At 31.2% G+C, this 15,805-nt stretch overlaps 1 protein-coding gene across 1 annotated transcript; it reads right to left on the bottom strand.

Moving 5' to 3' along the window:
* Positions 1-1,950: 1,950 nt before the first annotated feature.
* LOC132285760 (methylecgonone reductase-like) lies at positions 1,951-5,030 on the bottom strand. Its single transcript, XM_059787970.1, has 4 exons — positions 4,711-5,030; positions 4,290-4,533; positions 2,655-2,834; positions 1,951-2,489 (listed from the first exon to the last, which is right to left on the bottom strand). Exons 1-4 carry the CDS (start codon positions 5,028-5,030, stop codon positions 2,265-2,267), a joined length of 969 nt encoding a protein of 322 aa, XP_059643953.1. The 3' UTR covers positions 1,951-2,264.
* Between the last annotated feature and the right edge of the window lie 10,775 nt (positions 5,031-15,805).

The raw sequence follows: 15,805 nt of genomic DNA, 5'->3' as shown, positions 1-15,805 counted from the left end.
TTCTAAAACTTTTAGAAATTCAACTCTCGTGTTTTTTATTACTTAATTTTTCATATAAATATACATTCAGTTTAATTACCTCACCCAACAATTTCAATTAAATAAAACTATTTTTTTATTTTTTTCTTTTGTTATTGGCAATAAAGACACACCACCCTACTTACTCATTTTTTTTTTTTTAATTATTATTATTATTTTTTAATCATTTTAGGAACTCAAAACCTTACCACTTAGAGGTCCATGAGATACCATTATATCACGAGACCCTTAATCGGTTAAAAAAATTACATTAATGGATAATGATCCTTTTACACACTTATATATTTTTAAAAAAAACTTAAGACTTACAAAAACATACTAAAATTCAGGCTTTCATAAATCACTTAGTTTGGTGCAATGGAAAAGGGAACGGAAGGTGATGGAGGGTGATTAAAAATTTGTGTTTGGCAAAAATTGTTGGAAGGAAATGAAAGGAGAGGGAAGGTTTTGGAGGGTTATGTTAAAGCTTGAACTGTATTTTGCTATTCTCCCAAAAATGGGAAGAAAAGGAAGGAAGTTAAGGAGAGAGTTGATATATTATTTGTGATGCCAAATTTATTCTTCAGATTACATATACATACAAGTTAGCAGTTGCAGAGAGAGTGAGAGACGGCGGGCCAGCGGCTGAAGCTTGCGAATGGTGAACCCGAACTGGAACAGTGGCGATGGAAATTGAAAGATATGGGTTTTGATTTTTTAAACAATCTGAAATGATATACCGATACGGGTTTTGAACTTTTGATTCCTGTAGACAGATAGATAAACTGAAACGTATGGGTTTTGAATTTCTGATTCTTGAAGTGCAGAGTTGAGAATGAGAATAGAGATGGAGGCGAGATTGGGGAGGCTGAAATGATTTGTCCTAATTTTTTTTTTTTTTCCTTTTCTTGTGGCCTAACTTCTATGGGCCTGCTAAAGGTACAGGAGACTATATATATATATATATATATATATATATATATATAAAAAGGTATAATAGTTAATTTATTAAAATAATTATCTTTCTTTTCTTTTCCTTTCTTTTCACAAATATGATTATTATCCTTCTCTTCTTTTCCTTCATTAATCAACCAAACACAATAGGAGATTAAAATTATTTTTTCCTTCCCTTTCCCTTATAACTAATGTTATCATTTCCCTTCAAACCCACCGTAACAAACATAGCCTTAAGCTTATGCAACACAATCCCAAAAATCTTTCAAAATTTTATAAGGCCCTTCAGGGTGAACTAATATTTCTCCTGAAAATTACTTACGTTGGGGAATTTGTTGAACTTGAAGCACTTCATCTTGGGTGAGTTTCCAATAAAAAAATTCGAAGGTTCTCTTTCATCCTCTCATGATTGAAGCTATTCACAATAACACTAGCACCTTGCTCATGTCTCAGTGCAACCTGCATAAAATATATGCGTGTGTGGACCATACGGTTAAGATTCTGAATAAATGCAATTAATAATTCATATATACAATGCTTATTTTATTCAAATTCCCAATTTTATTGTGATTTATGGTTCAGTTATTTTTTTTAACAAAGCATTGTGTGCCTTGCACTATTCTGAGCAATATTTTCCAATTCTTTCTTTTACTAGTTTAATTTTTATTGTTACATTTGTGTGTTTCATTAATTGTTACTCATTACTTTAAATTATCAATTGAGAAAGTTCATGTTGTTCTTTCATTGCATTAAAGGAATTACATTTGATAACAGCCCTTTTACATTTTTTACTTAAAATAAAATAAATACAAACTTAGGACTTATAAAAAAAGTACTCAATATTCAAGCGTCATCATCCCAAAAATCTTCTGATGATTTGTAAGGCCCTTCAGGATGAATATACATTTCTCTCTCATCCTCTCGTGATCGAAGCTCTTCACCAAAACAATAGCACCTTGGTCATATATCCATCTCAGTGCAACCTGCAAATATAGAGTTGGCTAAGGTTCTGAATATATGCAATCATTATTCCTAACGGAATTTGAAGATTCTAACTTTCACAATTAGTTTTAATTTTTATTGTTGCATTTGTGTTTTTCATAAAATTGTCACGATAAAGATATGGTTGGAATACTTTGAGAACATGAGAAATAAATTTGACAAATATGTAACTTTTAACTTCCAACTTCAAAAATAAAAAATAAATTTAACAAATAAAAAATAATAATAAAAAAAACTTAGTAAGTATAGAAAAATACTCACACTTGAAGTTTTCGAAAACTACTAAAACTTCATGCGTCATCATCCCAAAAATCTTCCAATGTTTTGTAAGGCCCTTCCGAATGAACAAATACTTCTCCCGTAAATCCCCTACGTTGGGGAATTTGTTGAATCTGAAACAGTTCATCTTGGGTGAGTTTCCAATCAAAAATTTGAAGGTTCTCTTTCATCCTCTCGTGATTGAAGCTCTTCACAATAACACTAACACCTTGCTCATATATCCATCTTAGTGCAACCTGCAAATATAAATATGGCTAAGGTTATGAATACATGCAATTATTATGTTTATTTTATTTAAAATTTAAAATTTATTGTGATTTATGTCTTTTAATTTTTTTTATTTTCATTTTAGAAAGCTGGATTTGGTTTATAAAAAAAATAATTATAAAATAAACTAGTACCTGAGCCACATTCTTCCCATTTGCAGCTGCAATGTTTTTAAGGATTGGACTCTCCATCACTGCTAGGGATCCCCAAATTGCTCCGTTTGCAGCCAACGGCGACCACGCGCTCACATGAATTCCTCTGCTGCTGCAAAATTCCCTCAACTTTTGCTGCTGCCATGCTACATTCATTTCCACCTAAGAAAATATATATGTTCATTGTCATCCCCATCATTACTACATACGTGTATAGAGATTAGTGCTCATGCGATATTACAAGTTTGAAAGCTGGCCATATTAATTTAACATATATTATCAAAAAATAAAATACATATTTTTTTCATCCGAGACCGTAGACACTAACCCTCACTGAGTTATCGAGACATCTACAATATTATATCTCTAACTTGTGCAATTTTGCATGCATTTAATTTACCATTTTATCCCTCAAGAAATGAAAAATAAAAAGAGCAAAACGAAAACAAAAATCACGTTCAATAAAATATTTTTGTTTTTCTATAACAGAAAACGTTTTCAATTTTTGTGAAGAAAAAAGAAAACATCAGAATGATGTTTCTTATGTTTTTGGCACTGTAGCGCAAAAACGTTTTCACTAATGTTACTGCACATGCACTATTCATTTCAAATAAAATTCATATTATTTGTGTTATATACTAAGTTGCATATTAAATGTTAATAAAAATATATTTTTTTCACATAGAATATATTAAATATTGTATATTATTTTTTTATTTGAATAAAAATATATTTTAATATATAATATATTAAATAATAATGTAAATTATTTTTTGTGACAAAATAATTTTTGATATAGAATATAATGTTATTAAATTATTAAACAGTAAATATTTTATATTATTATATATCATATCTATATTATATTATATGTAAATATTAAATTATAATTAATTTATAATATTATAACACAATATATATTTTATTACATATAAGATATATTATTTAATATTTTTTATTCATAATAAATTATCATATGCTAAATATATTATATATCACACAATAAATATATACATCATGCATATACATGTATTTATATACATAATTGGTGGGAATGTTTTTGTCTTAGCATATCTAATTTTGTATTTATGATGTATTGGGTATTTTTAAGATTTATAATTTTAAATTAGATTTTCTAGATTTATGACTTTTTGATATTAATGGAAGCAAGTGTCGTGCCTGAGTGGTTGAGTTACTCCCTGTGTTCGAGAGTTCGTGTTCAAGTCATCTACTCTCCTCCTCACCCTCCCCTCTAATTACTAACTCATAAAATTCTTGGCATGAAAAAAATAAAAAATTTAAAGAATATTATGTACATTTTGTAACAAATATGTTGTATTACTAAACATAGTTATTGTTTTATGTTTTCAAATTTGTGTCAACAACAGGTGTTAATAAACATCATTTCTGTTTTCTATTTTCACTCAAGAAAGTAAAATCATGTTTCTATTTGCTTAAGACTGTAAAAATAAAAAAATTAAAACGTTACTAAACGCGTTCTAAGTTTTCAAAATAAAACGTACATTTTGTTTTTAAACAGAAAGAATATCAATATTTTACGTGTAAATTTATGTATGTATAAAGTCTAGCCTATGAATAAAGCTGAGGAATATATACTTGATTTACAGCGGGTGGGATGGTAGCATGCTGCAGCAGTTGGGTGAGCTTTTTGGAACCAAAGTTGCTGACACCAATGGATTTGGCCAGTCCCAGTCTGTGACACTCTTCCATGGCCTCCCATGTCCCTTTAATATCAAAGGGCAGCAAGTCTTCCTTTGTAAATTCAAACCCTTCAATACCTTCCTTCATCCTTACTGGCAAGTGAATCAAATACAGATCCACATAGTCCAATCCAAGCCTCCTGCAAAATTATTGTTATTGTATATATATATAAAAAGCCAATAGAGCACGACTAATATATTATCAACATGATTCCCCGTATTCACATGTGATCATTTATGCGTATGTGTATGAACAATGTTATTCTAATCCATAAGTTAAATCTAAAACTGTAGACAAAGGACGTCTAATTAATTACCGTAATGTTAGATGGATGGCAGGCAGGACAAGGTCGTGGTGGGAATCACTGCACCTTAACTTGGAAGTAATGAAAATTTGGTCACGGCTCTTAATGAGTCCCCGATCTAGTGCTTCTGCCACAGCTCGGCCGACGGGTTCTTCGGTTCCATAGGCCGAGGCCGTGTCAAAATGGCGATAACCGGCCTGGATGGCGTCGATCAAGATGGTGGTGAGATGGTGAGGTGGTGAGAGGGGGTAGCCTGCTGTTCCCATGCCTATCACAGGCATCTTATAATTGCCAGAGCTCAGTATCACTTCTGGGATTTGCACTCTCTCCATCACTTCAAATATTTTCTTGCTAACCAATCACTCAATTTGGTTAATCTTGTGAGTGGTTGAGGAGAGTGAAGGTTGGTACATTTTCATTTGCAGTCTGAGGCTGGAGTTGTATTGATCCTTTGTATTAAAAAATTGGAGATGCTCTCTAATAGACATTTTTACCGTGTGCATCACCCGACATTGAAGGTATAATAAGCATGACCCCAACTAACCCAAACCCAAACCCAAACCCATTAAACCTATTTGAACGAATGTTGTAACAAGACTCGCAACGTCCTTGCAACGTCCTCGTTGCGGTTCGGGTCACTCTGCCTACTCGGATGCGTGGCGTGACACAGGATGAAAGATTGAATCCGACTCAGATACTAGCTATAATAGGTGAGTGCTTACCCATTTATCTAAAAGTTCAACTGTGAATAGTGTTGCACCTATTTGTACATAATCACTTTCTCATCCGGATCCGATGTGGGGCAAATGACCCTTGTTACACCTATCCACTACCGAAATGGCCAATGAACCTCCTCTTGCAACATTAATTTAAGAAAACCTTATTTTTTTGAAGTTGCAACGTCACACTTATGTAGAGAGAGAAAGAGGGTGAGGTGGAAGAAGGGGTTGCCCGAAACCCATTGGTAGGCAGTTAACGGGTGAGAACTAAGAACAAATCCACCTTGAGGGCAATTTGTAGAGAGAGAGAGAAAAAGGAGGTGGATGGAAATTTCCATGGCCGATGCTTTATGAATATTAAATTTGGGTTGCAAACTTGATTGTGTTTTAAAACTTGGGTTTCTTGGATATATGATTTGAGAAAGGATTAGAGCATCTCCAATATAGTCTCTAAAATTTGGGTCTCCATATTTACCATATCAGCATTTTTTATAGGCCATATCAGCATTTTTAAGAGCCACATCAATGTTTTGGACTCTTTAATTTTTAGTTATAGCAGGTGCTCCAATGGTGCATTTTCGCTCTCCAAAAATATTAATATTTTTAATAATTTTTTAAAAACTTTTTCTTTACCGCTATATCCATTATCATTTGATGTATTTATTTATAAAGGTGAAAACAGAGGCAATTTCATTTTGTTAGGGGAAAAAAAAAGTAAAAAAAATAAAATTTTGGGCCAATATAGCCATTAAGGCACTGTTTGGCCAAACAGTGCCTAAAACGGCTATAATATTAAAAGGAATCTTGAATTTTATTTTTTTTTTTAAAAAATACAATTTTCTCAAAAAAAAAATTTTTAAAAACTTTTGTTATCAAAAAAGATTTTAAGGCACTGTTTTGTAATTTGTTTTGAGGAAAAAAAAAAAAAAAAAAGACTTCCAAAACTTGTTTCTATAATTTATTTCAGCCAAACACGCCCTTAACCCAATTCTGGGCTAAGGGTTACAGTGATTTGGGCTTTTTTTAAAAAATAAAAAATAAAAAAAACGAAGCGGGCCCGCGTAACGCAGGACTGCCCAAATTGCTAAAAAGCTCAAAATCATTAAAAAAAAAAAAAAAAAAAAAAAAAAAAAAAGGGCCATTGGAGTTGCTCTCAGAATGAATTGGGTGTTGTGGGTATATATATACGCACACTAAAGCGTATGGCAGACGAACACAATATTACACAACAAGGAATGATTCTTTTTACTATAAAACCATGAAAATAGTTATTGCATGCACCAGTGAGTCATATTCTCTTAATAATATTTAATGATTTTAAAGAATGTTTAGGGCCTGTTTGGTATCTATAATGGTCTGAGTGTTTTTGTTCCAGGTCCGCTACAGTACCACTATTAAAGCCCAAAACATGTTTGGGGAGGCGTGTGTTGCTTACAACAGTGTCAGAACAACTTTCAAAATTTTGGCCAAAAGTTGAAACAAGAAAATAGTGTTTTCCAATGTTTCAGGTACTGTTTAGGCTATAACATAACTGTAGCGGAGGAAACATAAATCCACTTATTACAACTTCTCACTTCACCTATAAAAGGAAAACTTGCAACATTTTAGGGTTAAAGGCAGCAGTGGAGCGTCTGGTGATTTCAGGGCGATTCGATTTCAAAGGGCAATATACAGTCCTTCTATGACCATAAACGACATCGATCTAAGCTGATTTCCTCTTCTCTTCAAAGAACAACCGAGGTTTGAGCAACTTTCCGTTTTTTCGAAAATTTTGTTCCTTATCTCTGTTTTTGACTGATTACTTTCACTTTTGTGGTTCGAAATCCACACAAAGGCTTCTTTTATTCGATTTAATAGTAATTTTAAACTTAAACAAATTTTTCCTTGAAACCCTAATTTCTAGTTTGATTATATTGGAAGAACTATCATAAAAGTTCTCTGATGAACGGTTATATTGTTTGATTTGAGTTTCATTTTGAAAGTTAAACGAGTTTGAAAAACAAACCCTAATTTATTTGATTTTTTTTTTTTTTTTTTAAATAACGACCTGAAAAGTGTTATGATATGTTCGATTTGAGGTTATTTTGGAAAGTGAATCGAATTATTGTGAAAACCCAAATTAAAAAAAAAAAAGTGATACGAAAACTTAAATTTGATTATAACCTAATACAGAATACATACACAAACATCAAAACTGCTTTGTCAATAAGATTTAGCCGGTCTGAATATTTAATTCATTGCAAAATATATTTTCTTGTTGCCCGGTTCAAGTAGAATTTTCTTTGTGATGCTAAGTTATGGGATCAAAACTTTATGGTGAGGATGTAACTTGGTTATCCTGTAATCTACTACTTGTTAATGATGTAGATGTAGCACTTTTCTGAATTTTTTTGAAATATTCATTTAAGAAATTATTACTATTTCTGCTAGCAAACATATAAAGATAGATATATGTGTGTGTGGCGAATTGTTGTTACATCTGCTAGAGAACATATAAAAAAAGTCAAAGAGTATATAAGTATCATAGTTCTGTAATATCTTTTTGGTTAGACATATCTTTATAAATTAAAACTAATAAGTACTTGTATGTTAAATGTCTTATGTTTTTCTCATTCTCTTCCAGATTGCTTAAGACTGCGCACATTTTTTTATGCCCAAGGGAGAGCTTAACTATTAGTTTTTCAATGAAAAGTTGAAAACATTAGTTTACCTATACACATATGTGAAGCTTAAGATATCTGAAATTTTGAATCGTTATATAATTTCTAGATTCTGGATCATGAGTGAAGGTTATACAAAAATCTAACTTTATATTAAAACAATGTAATTAGATGGATATCAATGGTGACAATGTGTTATGAGCAGAAATAGAGGACCTTACAGATATTATCGATGATGCAAAACTAGTATGGGATCTCGTATCGATATTTTCATCATCCGTATGGAGGAAGAAATGAGGCTTGGTAATTGTACTTCCAGAACTTTTAACACAATTGGTTGGAATAATTTAGTAGAAGGCATAAGGGTTCATACAGGGAAGAAATATACAAATAAACAACTTAGGAGCAAATTCAACCACTTGAGGACAAACTACAAAGACTTTAAGAGTTTGTTAGCAGAAATAGGCATGGGATATAATGTTAAAACGGGTATAGTTATAGTTGAAAAGAAAAGATGGGCTAGGTTGATAAAAGTTAGTTATTCAAATTAATGTATGTTGATTTTACAAATATAGACTTAACTTAATATTAATAGTACTTTAATAATTTGTAGGTGAATAAAGGTGCAAATAAGTTTCGAAAGAAGGAATGCGAGCATTTTGACACGTTAACCACCATATTTGGAGGCACACACGCTACAGGTGCATATGTCCATCATTCAACTAGATCACCCATTATCAACCAAGCCCCCTCACACCATGCAGCTATACATAACTTATTTGAAATTGATGATTTAGCTGAGTTAGACGGTCATGAGATCAGTCCCTTTTCCTGAACCTCGTGGTAAGAAACCAAAGAAAGAGAGTTTTGCCTCCACAATGAATGTTGTCATGGCAACTATGACTGACAATGCTAACATGAAAGCTGAGCGAATCATAAAAACAGCTTAATCATCTAATATGAAACCATCTTATGACAAATGTGAGGTTGAAGTAATGTCTCTATCAAAACAAGACAAGACAAAAGGTGATTTTAAGTTATGTTGTAGTATTTTGAATTAGCTGGAGGGCATTGATATGAAACAATATGCTAAGGTCACCCAGATGTTACGTACTAATGAAATTTGGACAGATTTATTTCTGAATGGCCTTCATGATGATAAGAGGGTTGGTTGGATCATGAATCTTTTATTTCATGTTGCTTTTATGTGTTACTTTAATGTGTTATTTGTTTTTCTTACGGCTTTGGATGACTGTACTATTAACTATACTTTATTTGGTGTGTTGTTTTTATTTCTTATTTGGTTTTGTTATGACTTTGGATGATGGTAATATTAAGTACACTAGTATTTAGCTTGGGATGATTGTAATGACAATATCAATATTATTAATTATATTTTATTTGGTGTGTTGCTTTTATTTATTATTTAGTATTTGGCTTGGAATGATTGTAATTTATGTCGTTTCTTACATTTTGTATTATACAGATGGATATTAGGACAATCATAGAGTTGTATGATAATGATGACGACGAGAATGAATCTGTCATCATAATGGCATGTATGTTGGATTACTATATGAAACATTATCATAAACAGCCTTGTAGGGATTCAATTTTAAAAGGGGGAACATACATATTGGAGATATTGAATGGGCATGCAAGTAAATGTTTTGAAAACTTTAGGATGTCCACCCTTATTTTTTTAAGTTGTGTGGTGAGCCTAGGTCATTAGGGTTGAAAGACTCTAAAGGTTTTTGAACAAGTTGGCATATTCTTGCTTACTTTAGCTCACAATGAAAGGAATTGTGTGATAGCAGAAATATTTCAACACTCTACCCAAATAATTTCCAAACACTTCCATTCGGGAAAAAGATTATTGTTCCTCTAGATTAACCCGAATTCCTAACCATATAAGAAAGTTAAGAAAATTCTACCTTTTTTTTAAGAATTGCGTAGGGGCAATTGATGGAATTCATATCCATGCAAACGTGTATGTGGAGCAGCAAATATCATTTCATGGTAGGAAGGGGGATACCGCACAAAATGTAATGGTTGTTTGTTCATTTGATATGATGTTCACATACATTATAGCAGGATAAGAGGGGTTTGCTAATGATTCTAAGATATTGAACGAGTGAATTAATAATGAGGATATGCAATTCCCACACCCTCCTGAAGGTAAATGTCATACTAGTTACAATTTTTTAATTTATTTTAAATATAATGGTACAATTATTTATACTTTGTAAAATGGCAGGAAAATATTATTTGGTGGACTCCGGGTATGCCAATCAACCGGGTTTCTTGGCTCCCTACAGGGATCAACGTACCACTTACAAGAATATCGTAAGTCTTCTAGGCCACCCCGAAGTAAAGAGGAAATATATAATCATAGGCACTCGTCTTTGCGAAATTTTATTGAGCGTTGTTTTGGGATGCTTAAAATGAGATTCCCCATCTTGAAGTAAATGCCTCCATATAAGTTTAAAACTGAAGTTGCTATTGTTTTAGCTTGTTGTACACTTCACAACTTTATAAGAATAGAGTTGCAAATAGATGAAATATTTAAAGATGAGGATGATGATGTTCATGTTAATGTGTCACAGTCTCAGTCGTGAACAATGGATAATTTACGTGATCATATTGCTAATACTATATGGAATACAATTCCGCACCCTTGATATTGCATTTAGATGTTTAACATATTTGGATAACTATAATAACTACTTCATTTTAACTATTTTTTAGGATTTGGATAACTGTAATAACTACTTTATTTTAACTCTCTTTTAGGATTTGGATAATTGTAATAACTTGTGCCAAGTATACATTACACATTTTACCACTTGTATATGCAGTCATGTATGAGATAGAAGGTGACGGGCCACCTTGTGCATGTAATAACTTGTGCCAAGTATTTTAACTCTCTTTTAGGATTTGGATAATTGTAATAACTTGTGCCAAGTATACGTTACACATTTTACCACTTGTATATGCAGTCATGTATGAGATAGAAGGTGACGGGCCACCTTGTGCATGTGGAAAGGATCGAATAAATCTTTATATGACTAGAATTTCAAAGAATTATGGACGTTCATTTTATAGATGTCCAACTTAGGGGGTATACAATCATTTGTATTAATAATTTTTATACATACGCGTTATTGTCACAGGGGCATTATAATACTATATAAATGTTTGATGTTTTAGTCACATGCTCGTTCATTTATATGGTTGCATGACATGCACCAGCGTCTGTAAGTGGGTGCTCAAGTGGATCAAGAGTTGGAGGTTGTAGTTGCTGTTATGCAAGCTCAACAAAATAGGCAAAACTACATTATCTATAGTGGCTGTTGTTGTCTTACTATAACTATATTATTTATGTTATTGCTCATGTTGTTGTTGTTGGTTATTGTGACTGTTGACAAATGATGTAATATACTGGTTCAATTTTACTTAGATACTTTTATTGTGGCTGTTGACAAATGATGCAATATTTATGAAACTCATGTCTGTAATATCTTGAAACTCATGTAATGTGTAATATCTTGAAAGTTTATTTCAGTTCAATATTGAAATAATGTCTAATATCCAGCATTCACAGGTTTTACAATTTGTAATATTATTTATTGATTTTTATAAATTAGTTAAAAAATATTATAAACTAAAATAAACTATAAAAATAAAAATATTAAAAATTATATCAATTGTACAATAAAATTAATAAATAATAAAATTTTACCAAACATATTTTATGTTTTTGTTTTAGTAATTTTGGCTACAGTTTTATTCTGCCAAATATGTTTTGTTCTCATATTTCTTGAAACGAAATACCTTGCCAAACATGTTTTACTATGTTTCTGTTACAAAATTCTCACTGCAAATTTTCGTCGCTAACATGTTTTCATTTTCAACTTAGAACACCCCATAACAAAACACTTGTTCTGTTTTAGGCTAAAACAAAACGTCCGGGAACACAACGCGTACCAAACGGGCCCTTAGTTTCTTCAATTGGGCATTTAATCAAAAAACTAATTTGCACACAATATCTCCAAAAAGATTATTCTTTAGACATAGAAGACCTAAAACTATATGTATAAACATGTAAATTGAATATATATATAAAGAGAGAGAGTATACCGTGTAAATTAAATCAGATTTTTGTATCTTTTTGCAATGAATTTGATTTCTTCCTGTATGATCTCTTGAATTTTCTTCACTCACACAAACCCTTTCCTTTAGTCGTACAAAAATCAATTCATTGAGTGAAGAGATTATATTATTTTAGAAGGACAAATTAGTATTTTAGAATAAGAGTTTGAGGATATTTTAGACCTGAATAATTATTATTAATATATGTAATTTTGCTTAATTCGACCAAAGTGAAAATTAAACTTTAAAAATAAATCAATTTGTAATTTAGAAGCCCTAACTCTAGTGTAGCTTTCCAAAAATAAAAAATAATAATAATAATTGATGAATCCGGAAAACAAAATTTGAATTTAATTGATCATATTTACGGTTTTGACCGTAAATAAATAAAATAAATAAATTGTTACAACGATCAAAATGCCCTTATCTGGTTACATCTTTCTCCACCCAACATTGATGCCTTTTTCTTCTTTTTTAAATTATATATTGCATTTATATATACATCCATTATATATATATATACAAGGGGAATTGAGTAGAAGTTAAAATTGAAAGTCACATGTATGTATTGGAACAATGAATTTGCTTATGAAATTCAAAGACGTTAGATATTGGCTAAGAATTTATTAACTTAATATGGCACCATTGGTCAATATTGGTGGCTCGTATTAGTTGGTGAGGCGTGTTTGCATTTAATAAAACTGCTAGTTACTTGTTTTAGCTAGCAACCGTAGCTTTCGGCATCCGCATCTCTTTATAGTCTTGCCGTGCACATTTGCTGCTATGCGTACAAAGTCAATAAGTGCAGGCCATATTTCACCGTAGTTGGAATGCCCATGGGATTGAGATATTTTTGAGAGTTTTCGAATTTATAACTCGCCCTAGAGAACTACACTACGAATATATGGGACCAACAAAACTGGAATCCATAATTCAATTTTTTATCATAACCTAATAATTATGCCCATTTTGTATTATAGCCAAAAAGTCCAAGCCCAAGACATTTTATCACTTATCCGGTTGTCGTTTCTCATTGTGAGTAGATATGGACTATGGAGTGTGCGGGACATACACCATTTAAATTGATTGGTGGGGGTGTGCTTTGGCCCAATGGTAAGGGCCTTGGTCTAGCGTTTGATTCCTAACCCCATCATCCCCTAACCTATCTAACAAGACAAAATAAATGAATTAATTAATTAAATTAATTGATCCCACATTCTCATTGAAATGACTCTCAACTAACTTGCATGGTTCGTTTTAATGGATTGAGTATACCAATAACTTGGTACGTTTGAAGCACCGATAACTATTTGTGGTGGACAATTTGTATTGTACACGGAATGATGCGAGTCTTTTCGGGAAGACTTGACACACACCATAACATTTGGTAGAAATTTGCCAATTATCATGGAATTTTTTTTTTCCCATTTGATATAAAAATATAAATTATTAGATAGTACTACATGCTTGTTTCTATTAATTTAAGACATTCTTCAACTAAATTAAAAAATCTTCCTGCTAACTATCTTCATATATGAGCAGTGATAGGCCGGCCCAATGGGATTACTATTGTTTTTCTATATCATTTTCACGCTGCAAATAGAGGTGTACATGGTTTCGATTCCTATGGTTCTGAGCAGAATCGGAACCATTCCCAATGGTTCCTAAAAATTAGAGTTGGAACCGAAATTGAAATCGTTCCAATCGGAACGGTTCTAGTTCTGGTTCGTAACCAGTTTTGGGTCCGGTTCGATTTCAAATCCTTTTTTTGTTTTCCTTAAATAATTCAATGCCTCTAAACCCATTCGCAGTGCATTTTGATAGTATAATATTGTACATGAGAAAATACATTTATTACATATATATATATATATATATATATATATATATATATATATATATATATTTTTTTTTTTTATTTATTTATAGGCATCAATAGACATATATATTAGTAATTATATAATTAAAAACATAATTATATAATTCTATATATATATATATATATATATAATTATTTTATTGTTCTGAAGTCTGGAACCAAAACCGAAACTGTTCCCAACGGTTCTTAGAAATTGGAATTGGAACTGGAACCTTTAGGAACCGGAACCGAAGCACCGGTTCTTTGTGCACCCCTAGTTGCAAAGGTCCATGTGTAGCACATGTATACATATAATTAGGAAATAGCACGTTATAATTTAATGCATATCCAAAAAAAATAAAAAATTCCTCTCACCCAATTTTATGCAGCATAAAATAGGTTGAAATTTATTTGCAAATAGCTTTCTATTTTCTTTATTTTGAAATTTTTTGTTTTTGTTTTCCTAGTTGATAGCACTTCTCTTTCAAAGAATTGTTTTCACTCAAGACGAGCCGATTGTTAAACTTGATATTTCATGAAGTACTAGGCTAAGTGGACTCACCCACTTGAGTCAATCACTTGAGATTAATATTTTAATATTTTAAAATTTTATTTTTACAATATATAGCCAGACAACCGGCGTGTTTGGTCTAGGTATTCAAAAACAAATTTCAAAAACTCTTAAAATAGAAAGAAAAAAAATAAACTCAATTTTACCTTTAACTCAAAACTAGTGACAAAATGAAAATTTTGAATTGTTTTTTGCTAGCTAGGAAGTAAGTACATTTCTATTAGGGTTAATTTGGTTAGCGTGAACTAGTAAGAAAGAAAAAGAAACAGAAAATTTTTAAATTTTTTAATGGTTTGGTTAGCGTGAAAAGAAAAATTTTATTCTCGCAACTACTGTAGTTGATTTTCCTAAAAATGTTTCCTCCAAAAAACACGGGAAAATTCTAGTTTCCCGTGAAAGTTGTATAATTATATTTTGATTCCTTATTATTCCCTTATTAATTGTTTATTCATTCATCTCTTTCTTCATCGATATATTAAAATTCTGTTATTAGGTTACAATTTTATGATTCTTGAAAATAGGACTTTTCTCCACACTCATAAAAGAAGTGAACTAATCTAATATAGCAGTAGAGTCCCAACATATATTGCAACCTTAAAATAAAATAAAATAAAATAATTTTAAAAAAATTTAAAAAACTATTTAATTATAAAATTTGTATTTGGACACACACACACACACACACACACACACACACACACATATATATAACCCAATCTTATATATTTTTTTATGCTATGTATATTATTTATATTAAATTAGTAAGGGTAGTTTTGGCATATAAAATCATTTTCTTTTCACTTTCTTACTATCCAAACTAATGAAATAATATTTTCTCATCATTTTCTTTAAAAAAATTCATGCTAACCAAATGTATAATAGAAACTAAATTTTCTTTTCTTTTACTTTACTTTCTTTTCCTTTCACTTTTCACAATCAAATTCCGACTAACCATTCACTTTTCACCATCAAATTCCGACTAACCAAACAGACCCTTAAGAATATTGTGATGGTATTAGATACGCGAGGAACATGGCTCGAACACGTGACACGGCTAGAAGTTTTGAATTTTAATCTTACATCTCTTTCTACATTGATATATGGCCTAGCAAGTGCAAAATACCATTCAAATCCTAAAAGTCATATA

This window comes from Cornus florida, unplaced genomic scaffold (genome assembly GCF_030987335.1).
Source record: "Cornus florida cultivar Cherokee Brave unplaced genomic scaffold, ASM3098733v1 CherokeeBrave_3.0.0_Hap2_Chr02, whole genome shotgun sequence".
In the NCBI taxonomy this organism is placed as follows: Eukaryota; Viridiplantae; Streptophyta; class Magnoliopsida; order Cornales; family Cornaceae; genus Cornus; species Cornus florida.
Note: the sequence above shows the minus strand (reverse complement) of the source record. Positions and strands in the feature narration are given on the sequence as shown.